Source organism: Lolium rigidum, chromosome 2 (genome assembly GCF_022539505.1).
Source record: "Lolium rigidum isolate FL_2022 chromosome 2, APGP_CSIRO_Lrig_0.1, whole genome shotgun sequence".
Taxonomy (NCBI): domain Eukaryota; kingdom Viridiplantae; phylum Streptophyta; class Magnoliopsida; order Poales; family Poaceae; genus Lolium; species Lolium rigidum.
The window spans coordinates 183,462,248-183,473,116 of NC_061509.1; the positions used below are offsets into that span (position 1 = coordinate 183,462,248).

The 10,869-nt window shown below is 46.8% G+C and overlaps 2 protein-coding genes across 6 annotated transcripts; one reads left to right on the forward strand and one right to left on the reverse strand.

Annotated features, from left to right (window-relative positions):
• Nucleotides 1-290: 290 nt before the first annotated feature.
• On the reverse strand, nt 291-6,686 carry LOC124692686. Of its 5 annotated transcripts, none has more exons than XM_047226110.1 (8): nt 6,238-6,686; nt 5,261-5,360; nt 4,704-4,780; nt 2,715-2,837; nt 2,323-2,633; nt 2,162-2,237; nt 1,474-2,058; nt 291-540 (listed from the first exon to the last, which is right to left on the reverse strand). In XM_047226110.1, exons 4-7 carry the CDS (start codon nt 2,833-2,835, stop codon nt 1,475-1,477), a joined length of 1,092 nt encoding a protein of 363 aa, XP_047082066.1. In that variant the 5' UTR covers nt 2,836-2,837; nt 4,704-4,780; nt 5,261-5,360; nt 6,238-6,686; the 3' UTR covers nt 291-540; nt 1,474. The 5 variants fall into 5 exon arrangements, with proteins under 5 accessions (XP_047082066.1, XP_047082065.1, XP_047082067.1 ...); XM_047226109.1 differs by having other exon boundaries at nt 4,704-4,786; XM_047226111.1 differs by lacking the exons at nt 5,261-5,360; nt 6,238-6,686 and having other exon boundaries at nt 4,704-5,254.
• Nucleotides 6,687-6,785: 99 nt separating this feature from the next.
• LOC124690365 (leucine-rich repeat receptor-like protein FASCIATED EAR2) lies at nt 6,786-8,978 on the forward strand. The gene has a single exon (XM_047223754.1). It carries the CDS (start codon nt 6,786-6,788, stop codon nt 8,616-8,618), a length of 1,833 nt encoding a protein of 610 aa, XP_047079710.1. The 3' UTR covers nt 8,619-8,978.
• The last annotated feature ends 1,891 nt before the right edge of the window (nt 8,979-10,869 follow it).

Genomic DNA, 10,869 nt, shown 5'->3' on the forward strand with positions numbered 1-10,869 from the left:
CTCGCTCCACTCTCAGGCCTTGTTTGGTAGTGGAGTATTAGTGGGGATTAGTGGGGATAATCCCCTAGGGGATTGGGTTAATCCCCACCTGTCACTCAATCCCCACAAGGCCTTGTTTGGTAGTGGAGTATTAGTGGGGATAATCCCCTAGGGGATTGGGTTAATCCCCACCTGTCACTCAATCCCCACAAATATTATCCCCTGCCAATCCCCAATCCCCTGTTTTGAAAAACACGCATTTGGTACTCAGGGTTTGTGCAATTCAGGGTTTGTGCACAAGCTCAAGCTCATAACAGCAAGACAAGAAACAATGAAGATATTTCAGCGTAAGTTACAAAAGATTCAATTTTTATGGCAACAATTTAACCCAAGTCTGTATAGTAAACATCCAACATGCATCAGGAATTAAAACACAAATTTTCAGTCATGTAATGCGCAACGGTTCGGCATAAATTAGGAGACTCTGTTCATTTTGGAAACTCTTGGAAACTCTGTTCATTTTGTTCATGTGATCTTCAAAAAACATCCATGTATCGTCAGCTGAAATAGCAAAAACAGTGAAGCGGAATTAGATCAATCCAACAGCAAGATCAAGAAGACAGCTGCTGTATAAAACTTGAAAATAGAAAAAATAATGAAACACTGGCTTCAAGTTTCACTAGCAGCAACTGGTTTTACATTGAAGTGCAGGATAAACACATGGCAAGCTCAGTCATAGAAAAGAAGATGCATATGCGTTAAACAAATTGAGCAAGCTACTCTATGCGTGCTTGTTTGGACATCAAAATCACAGGTTATAGCGCCCAAAAAGATCTGCAGATTTACTACTCGGCATATCGTGCTAATTTCTTAGCCAATGCAGTCTTATCGTGCCTCCGCAGCGAGAACTAGGCAAACAACAGACCGGTTTCTGCAGCGAAAACAATAGATGCTGAATATACCACTGCCTTGTCTACGTGCCATCAGAGTTACTGAATATACCACTGCCTTGTCTACGCAATGTTGGACAGAAGACACACATGCACTTACTATAAACCATTGGCACTTTCAGGTCTTTCTATGAAACAAAATTTCATGGATGCAGTCTCCACTGATTTTGCACACAATTTTCATCATAAAACTATTTTAGGAACGGTAAATACTCCAGGAAAGTGAGCTACATACTCCAGGAATAAAAGGACCATGTATTGTGATTAAAATGACCATGTATTGTGACTTCCCATCATTCTAAGCATCCAGTATGGTTATAGTACAACAGCAAAGCATGCATTTTTCTGGTACCGTGAAGTAGCAATGTTAGTTGTTGACTAGCAGGAGAAATTAAAAACAACATACTAGGGCGACATATATATAAACACTGGTTCCAACATGTATACTCAAAAGTCTCAAGATGCCTAGCAATGAAATGAGAATAAAGCTATTGAATTGTTAAGTGCCTTTGTAATAAAGGGAGAGAGACAATGAGGCTATTACCTCATGGTAACATGGCCATCTCACCATTAAGCCAAGCTAGTGCACTGCCATCATTATCCTCGACGGAGCTGAGAAATATCTCGCGATTATCGACACTTTTGAAGACCACAAAGGCTTTTGGTTTTTTAGCAGGATCAAAACCTTCCAAGGTTCTCAAGGCAGCGATGCATTTGCTTATGGTGAATTGTTGAGCAGCTTCATTGTTGACTTCTTTCTCTTTGATGTTGACAAACCGGTCAATGACTCCAACTAATGCATCTCCGGTACTCTTAGGTTTCATCTTGGGGCTGCTCTTGCGTTTTCTTGGCTTGTTTGTTGAGGGACCAGCACCATTTCTTTGATTCGCCTCTACACTTGTCACACTAGCTTGTGTTTGAGTAGCCAGTACATGCTCCAACCCAGCCTCCAACCCAACCTGTCTTTGGTTGACCTGATTATCCTGTACATGCTCCACATGTGGTTGCTCTAAGATCTCGAAATCAGCATCCCTATTTTCATCATCATCATCAGAATCAGTTTCGATATCCATGTGTGGTTTTTGGTCAGCGGTAGAGGTAAAGTTGAAGTTTCCCTCAGCGGTGTGTTCTGTAAATCCATCAAAAAGAAAATGATGTTAGTTTGCAAAATATCAAGAGGACAAAGGAAAAGCAACAGAGAAGAAACCGACAGGAAAGAGGAAAGGGCTTACTATGGTAGAGATTTGCAAGTGTCTCATAAAGAGGAAAGGGCTTTTTCTTAAACTTCAAGATTCTTGGACCAAATGACTGCAATATATAAATGAAGCATTAAACTTGGACCAAAATATTGCAAGTAGAATTCTAGTAGAACAACAATTGCACAATAACTTACAATTGCCAGATTATCCCATAGATGAGGTTCAGCATCCAACATGAACTTGCTCTCATTCCACCCAACTCCACTTTGCCCAAGGGCATCTTTCAGCATTCTATAATCCCTTTTGAGCTCCTTCTCCTTGTCATGAACCTGGGACTTGTCAAACCTCACATGTGGATTTCGTCGGTGGAACATATCCACCATTGCTGACCATGATTCACCGCTCCAACCATTCTGGCCTCTATGATACGGAGTGTCATGCTCATGGAGTATCTCAACAAGTGACTTCTCAAGCAAAATATTCCATTGTGCTCTTGGCTTTGCACCTGCACAAACATACACAAAATGATCTATCAGTAAGCCATGAATGAAGCCATGAATGGTCAGTAGAAATATATTTTTACTACCTTGTGGAGATTTCATTTTTCTTTGCTTAGGAGACTTCTTTTTCCCTTGCTTAGGAGATTTCCTTTTCTTACACACCGTGCTGGAGCTGGACTGAACCGTGTTGGACCCTTTTGTTTCCATATCTAGTTTAGGTAAAGTATAAAAAATTGAATACACAAAACTGAATACAAAATATGTTATAAAAAAAAGCGTATCACCAAGTTCATTATTAGAAGAAATTAAACACAAATAGTGCACCATTACAACATAAGACTAGAACATGAATAGTGTATCATTACAACACAAGACTAGAAGATTAAGAAACACACAACTAGCTATTCCACATTTGCATTGTTTCCTGCTTGGTAGTCATTCCACATTTGCATAGCGATCTGATCCCTCAAATTGTTGCCTAACACGTGGTTGCCCGGGAGCTGTACAACATCTTCCTGTTGTACCTCATCATCACCGTCAGGGAGATCCACAAAATTTTCTGGGTTTATGTTATCCTCTTGGTCTTCAAGCCAGTCTTCATCACCATTGTGTTGTCTGATGATATTGTGGAATATGGCTGCAGCGGCTGGTATCCTAACTTGATTCCATATTTTGTGGAATGTACCAACTTTAAGGATAGGAAAACGTTTTTTCAGAATTCCCAAAAGCCTCTCAATACAGTTTCTAAGGACAGCATGGCGATGGTTAAACAACTCCATATAGTTTTGTGGACGCCGACGACCACGTCCAAATTCCTTCAGATGGTACCTAACCCCTCGGTAAGGTGCAAGAAAGAATTGGGTGTTGCCATAGCCACCATCAACTAGATAAAATTTTCCAGCAGGGACAGTGAAACCTCTTTGAATGGCAGAATTCAGCACCCTAGCATCACTAGCCGACCCTTCCCAGCCGCAGGAAATATAGGTTACATTGAGGTCAAAGTCACATGTGAACATTGAATTCTGGCTGAGGGTGCCTTTTCTATTTCTCCATGGAGAAGCACGGCTAGGTGTTCTTGTAACTGGCACATGGGACCCATCGATAGCACCAATGCAATTCTGCATATGGGAAGTTTGGGAAAAACATAAGAAATAGATAAGAGAAAAGCTTTGGTAGAAAAATAAGGTTTCAAGTCTAGACCTGGAAGTATGGGAAGAAGCGGCGGTCTGTAGCTATCCTTGGATGAGTTTCATAGAGATTGAGAGGCTTGACGATTCTTGTTGTCAAGGTTGGAATAATATCGAAAAACTCCGTGACATACTTGCTGAAACTCCAACCACTATGCTTAAACTCTAATTGCATTTTTTCATATGAAGCATTGTGGGAGAGCATGTACAAGAAAAACGCGAGCTTCTCTTCCACCTTGATCCTAGAATCTAAAATCAATCCCTCCTCTCTAAGATATGATGCCAACCACATGAAAATGTTCGGCTCCATCCTAAAGGCAGCTAAGCAGTTCTTGAGGTGTCCTCCAAGCAATTCTCTGACATGCTCCTTGCCATATACAAACGAAAGGTGTCTTTGCTGTCTTTGATTTTGCCATGTCAAGTGGAAGTACAATGCAGGCAAAATGACAAACATAAACTCTTCATCTTCGTTTTTCCTCTTCCTAACACGTTCTACACTCCGCAAGTCCATGACAACCTATATTAATACACAGAAAATACACTTCGCAAGTTAACTGAGTTGTCATGGTTTAGTTTAAAGGAATTCCTTATGTTCCAGGGAGTAACAATAGTACATTATTCAAAACAGGGAGCAAAAGCATCTACTTTGCACATACATTATTCAAAACAGGGAGCAAATGGCATACAATAAATATTAAATGGAGCAGCTCGATAGTGAACCAGAGCAATACATCAGATACAAACTGAGATAACTTATATACCGAGAGATGAAAATTGAGGAAACATGAATAAACAGAAAATTATTTAACAAACCAGCAAGCACTCAAACCAGCACTCAAAACAGTTAAACTAAATCCAATAATAGAGTACTACTTAGCAGGTACATACCGAATTTTGGTGTTGTTACACGATCCCAAGAAGGTGGGAGCTCTCCACTGAATGAATTAGTCGGAGAGAATGCCAGACTGTTCCTGTCAATAATAAGGAGGTGATTAATCTATTGCGGTTAAGCATTGCTCATGTAAATGAGAAATGCAGCTAACTAGTTGCAGTTTAGCATATTAGATTAGCAAAGCTAGTACGGATAATATTTAGGGGCATATAGTACCTGTTAGTCAAGTTCATTTTCTTGACATACTGTAGCTAGATTTAGTAACTGAGGTAACTATCATGTTAATTTCTATGTACAGAACTGCAACTAACTTGCAACTAACTAGTCAGAAAACTGGAAAATGTTACTGCTACATATTTGGAGTAGCTACATACAGTCAACATTGAATCACATATCTGGAGCAGCTACATACAGTCAACATTAATACTGCAATGATAAATACATACTAATTAATTCAGTGCTCATGACTTCCAATCTTACAACACCGTGATGATGATAATTAGTTGCCTCGCCGTAACAAGCGAGAAAATAACAGCATGGAGGTAGAGAAGACCTGTCTCGAACCAGGTGCGTGCTCCTGTCGCCCAGCTCAAGCCCAACCCTTGCTCGAGACGGTGGCGCCAACTCCAAACCCAAGCTTGCTGACCTGCTCCCTGCACATCACCACCAGTGTTGTGACTAATTTTACTACATGAAGATGAAAATGTCTTATAATTAATATCAAGACTGACAAAGGGTGTTTTGTGTATTTGAAATACATGAAGTAGGAATAATGACAAATATAACAGTTACAATAACCAGTATTTTAGAATAAATTGAGTGCAAAAGCACAAGGATTATAAAGTAGTGTAGACAGTGAAAAGCCATTGAAGCACCTAGAAGCTAAAGTTCACAGTTATACTGAGTTGCTATGAAGCAATGATACATCTTCAAACAAATATAATTCCGGGAGTTCGATTAAGTAAGCTGGTACGGCAGGTTCAGTATGGAATGTGGCACTAATCGTTACAGAAATTCAGTTGTTTGGTGCTTATTATTGGGGAAAGAATTGTGTGTCGATTCCTGTGAGACGTCTCAGTTTTACAGTTCAGAATGGTTGAGACTCATCAGCTTTGGTGCAGCTCCAAGCGAAGTACTGCAGCAAGAGCATCTGGTCTAATCTTGGCATGGAGGTTTTGAAAAGATTATCAAAGTGTTCGTAAAATGGTGCATTATACTCCGTATATGACATAGAAACCTGCAAAATTTCTTTAAAAAATACTATCAGTTTGCCTGTGCATTTTCTTCAGTCAGTTTCGACTCTGAACTCCCGCGTGCTGTGCTACAGACTACAGCGTCAGGTCAGGAAATATGGCTCACGACGAGGCGGAAGGAGCGAACGGCTACAGACACTCAGATCGGGAGCCGGCCTGGCTGTGCCGCGCGTAGACCACGCCATAACGCACACCAGGCCTCTACAATGGCGAACGGCTACAGGCACTCAGATCGGGAGCCATGGAAGAAAAAAGAGCGAGAGAGAAGGGGGCTTACCGGAGATCGAAACAGCAGTAGTGGCGGCGCCGGTCAGACTGCAAGAACGGCGGCGACCTGATGTGGGAGCGGCTAGGCGGGATCCATCCTCTCCCGCCGCGAAGATGCTCCGCCCCTCTCGCCGGCAAGATGCTCCGCCTCTCCCGCAGCGGCTCCGCTCGCCTCCGGTCGCTCGCCGCCGGTCGCTTGCCTCCGGTCGCTCGCCGCCGGTCGTTCGATAGGGTTTGGAGACGAAGACTTGGAGTCGGGGACGGGGATAATACGCGAGGTCCAGGTCCGGGATTCGGCCCAAGGCAAAAAATAGGTCGGGGACGGGGTTAATCGGGGATAGGCGGGGATTTTTCGGCCCAAAACTCCTCTACCAAATGGGCTTTCGGGGATTAGCGGGGTTTGGGAAATGGGCCGGGATAATACTCTCCCATCCCTGCAAATACCCTGGTACCAAACAAGGCCTCACTCGGACATCCACTCTCCCTTCCACACTCCCTACCCACCACCTCCCACGCCGGCCGCGCCCAAACCCCGCAAAACCCTAGCCGCCCACCACCATGCCGCCCCTCCTCGCCCTCTTCCTCCTGCTCCTCGCCGCCGCCGCGCCGCGCCCCGCGGCATCCGCCTCCACCGACCGCGCGGCGCTCCTCGCCTTCCGCGCGGCCCTCCCGCCGCCCTCCCGCGCCGCGCTCTCCTCCTGGCACGGCCCGCTCTCCGCGTCCTGGCTCGGCGTCTCGCTCCACCCACCCGCCGCAGCCGCCGGCCCGCCCTCCGTCGCGGCGCTCGCTCTCCCGGGCCTCAACCTCACCGGCCCGCTCCCATCCCCGCCGCTCTCCCTCCTGCGCCGCCTCCACGAGCTCGACCTCTCCGCCAACGCCCTCTCCGGCTCGCTCCCCTGCACGCTCCCGCGCTCGCTCCTCACCCTCGACCTCTCCCGCAACGCGCTCTCGGGGGCCGTCCCGACCTGCCTCCCGGCCTCGCTCCAGTCCCTCCGCGCCCTCAACCTCTCCGCCAACTCCCTCCGCGCCCCGCTCTCCCCGTGGTTCTCCTTCTCCGCACACCTCACCACCCTCGACCTCTCCCGCAACGCCCTCTCCGGCGCCATCCCTCCCCTCATCATCGCCGACGCCACCACATCCGGCCTCCTCCTGCTCGACCTCTCCCACAACCGCTTCTCCGGCGAGATCCCCGCGGGCTTAACCGCGCTACGCACCCTGCAGGGCCTCTTCCTCGCGGGCAACCGCCTCTCGGGTGAGATCCCGTGCGGGATCGGGAACCTCACCTACCTGCAGGCGCTGGATCTGTCCAACAACCGGCTCTCCGGCGCGGTGCCCGCGGGGCTCGCCGGCTGCTTCCAGCTCCTGTACCTGCGCCTCGGGGGCAACCGGCTCTCCGGGGCGCTGCGGCCGGAGCTCGACGCGCTCGACAGCCTCAAGGTGCTGGATTTGTCCGACAACCGGATATCCGGCGACATCCCGCTGCCGCTGGCTGGGTGCCGGTCTCTCGAGGTCGTCATCTTGTCGGGAAACCAGATCGCCGGGGAGCTCAGCGGGGCTGTGGCGAAGTGGCAGAGCCTGCGGTCCCTGTCGCTGGCGCATAACCAGCTCTCCGGCCAGCTCCCGGACTGGATGTTCTCCTTCCCGCTTCTCCAGTGGCTTGATTTGTCTGGCAACAGGTTTGAGGGCTTCATCCCTGATGGCGGTTTCAATGCGAGCTCAGTGCTTAATGGCGCAGGAGGTGTTCCTCAGGGGATTCCATCGGGTGGTGTGATTTCACCTCAGTTGTTTGTGTCAGCCTCTGTAGATGCCACGGGCCAGCAGCTGGAGCTGGGTTATGATCTTCGGGCAGCTCCTGGGATTGATTTGTCCACAAACATGCTCCGTGGAGAGATACCTGAAGGGCTGGTTGCAATGAAGGGACTGGAGTATTTGAACCTCTCTTGCAATTACTTAGCTGGGCAGATCCCTGCAGGTCTTGGGGGGATGGGGAGGCTGCGGACGCTGGACTTCTCACACAATGGGCTGTCAGGGGAGGTGCCTCCTGCAATTGCTGCCATGACCGAGCTCGAGGCGCTTAACCTCTCTTACAATAGCCTATCTGGGCCTATGCCGACAACCGGTGGGCTGCGGAAATTCCCAGGAGCACTGGCAGGAAACCCTGGAATATGCAATGGGGAAGGGTGCGCTGCAGATGCAGGAACGACGGAAGGGGAAATGTCAGGTGGTAATCGTCATGGCTGGCTCGGTGGCTGGCATGGAGAGGATGGATGGGTGTCACCTGGGGCATTCTGTATCAGCACGATGACCAGCTTCTTTGTCTCGTTGGTAACCTTGCTATCCTCCCCCAAGGCTAGGAGCTTCGTGTTTCGGCCTGTGAGGATAGAGTATTAACATTTGGAGGGAGGTTCGTGCAATAAGTTATGTAAATACCACAATCTGTGTTAAGTTTGAGTGGTTTAGTGTGCAGCTAATCTTGACTGAAGGACGTTTGCTAGCTTGTTCTACTGATCAGGCATTACGTCGAGTGTTGGCCTAGTGTTGTTGTGTAGGGGCATCTAAATCTGTTTTCAGTGTATTTGCATCCTTGGGAAGCATTTGCTGGCTGTAATCTTGCCATTTCAGAGGGTTGGGTGCCAGTTTCTAGTCGAGATCAACAAGTCCTGTTATGGAGGATGTACATGATTAGGTGGTGACAGCCACAAATGGAAGAATGTTGTCCATAATCAGTTTCAGATGTAAATACCATGTATTGATTTTCTCATGTCCGGTGCAGCTCTGAGTAGTAAATTATGAATTCCTGTCCAGATCATAATTGCTCTTTACTTTAATCTTGTGGCAACCTTTATATGCTTCGTCAATTTGACTGCAGATCATTGATATATATGTATCTGTCGACCTTAGACCTGAATGCATTGTACAGTAGTAGTATTTGTATTTTGACTATCATGTGATAGTTACCAGGGAGGCAGCAACCATTCTATATCAGCTGGCATGGTAAGCGATCCTACTTTTAGAGCAATAGAGGTAAAAGCAAATTAACTTGACTGTGTATCTGCAATTGCAGCTTATGGATTATTACTGCAGTCGTCACTCGGATTCTTCATTCTTAAAGGAGCAGAATCCTGGAATCAGCATCATCCACCTTTTCTAAAGAATGAGAAAAATCCTGGATAGAGTCAATAAGTGCTTGTATGGAATCAGGTTCTTTTTTCATCCACATCTACTTTGGCTGAACTTGCTGCCACCACTGTCGCAGTGTAAACCACAGAATTTTCTTGTGGTGCGACCTTTCCTTGCAAATTCTTCATTCATTGCTTCTTATACACACCTGGACTGGGATGTATACCTGGAATAAAAAGAGGTATGTGGTTTTTGTACTCTTACTTTTTGTTCCTTTTGGTAGAATTCTTCAGGGCTCATGCAACCGTTAAAACATGCACGGTTTCATCTTTCAAGTCCCGTTTTCTCATCCTAGTATTGTGTGACACTGACAATTGCTGTTCTGATATCTGAACAATTATTCGCGCTATTAGCACCACTTGCCATGAGCCAGTTCTGATGCCGCTTTTTCCTTTTTTCTGTGAAAAAAATTCTTTACCTGAAGAAATAAGCAACGCACAGCAATCTATATATTCTTGCGCTTGAAAACTGATTACAGCTTCTGTTCATGATTTGTTGCAGATTGCTAAGCTTGTTTATCAACTGATGTAGGGATCGTAAAATAGACCGGCTGTGGCTGCTCTGATTTCTGAACATACTATGTTTTCGCCGCAACTGATTTCTGAATTATTGACCCGACGCTGTGATGAACCAATGCTGATTCTTGCTCGCGTCCGGGGGGTCGGAACCAGCAAACAGCAGCCATCCACTTGCCACTTGCGCCGACGAGATTGTGCTGAAATAGGTTTGGGAAGAATCCAGTTCGAAACTAGCTTTGAGGAAGCCCCTTGGAAAGAACAGAGTGGATATCAGCAAATTGAGTCGATGATGGGTTTCACAAATTAGGTATACAAAGGTGTTTGCACACGGGCAGGGCATGCCGCGTTGCTCTTTACTGACGCAGACGGAAGAAAGGAGGGTGGTGGTGGTGGCTAATTTTGGAGGAGTTGGCGGCCACAGGCCGGTGTGGCGGGCAAAAACAACGCCAAAGTTTTCTGGTAAGAAAATGTGGCGGGAGGGCGGCAAGGCTATTGCGAGCCAATCCTCTTTCTTAATGATCCAAACACTTGCCAAATGACCTATGGCGAGCCAAATTTTGGCTTGGCAATCTATGGCTGGGAACCAAACAGCCCCCTACATCGTTCACTATAGTATGAGCTTGGGTAAAAAGGAGTAGTTCATGACAGATAGTTCATCACTGTAATATTTATCTTCACTGTTGTGAACATCTGAGTTGATGTCGGGCTGGCCGGCCGGCGAAGCACAGATCACGCGTGACCGAGCGGGCCGCGCTGGCGTGTTCTGCTTGCCACCTCGTACGGAAGGGAGGACGCTCGGAGATAGAGCTCCGAAAGCGATCAGAAATCTTCATCAGGGTCTCATCGCTCATGAACTGAAGCTACGGATTTTCTAGAGGGTACGCCACACGGCCACAGCACTGATCTTGTTTAACTGCAGAAGCGCAAACCCGGACACTAACATC

Excerpts from the sequence above, each read along its gene's own strand:
- LOC124692686 (XM_047226108.1), bottom strand. The coding sequence starts at position 4,326 with ATGGACTTGCGGAGTGTAGAACGTGTTAGGAAGAGGAAAAACGAAGAT. Across the intron at positions 3,747-3,828 it reads GCTTCTTCCCATACTTCCAG|AATTGCATTGGTGCTATCGA; the intron begins GTCTAGACTTGA and ends TCCCATATGCAG.
- LOC124690365 (XM_047223754.1), top strand. The coding sequence starts at position 6,786 with ATGCCGCCCCTCCTCGCCCTCTTCCTCCTGCTCCTCGCCGCCGCCGCG.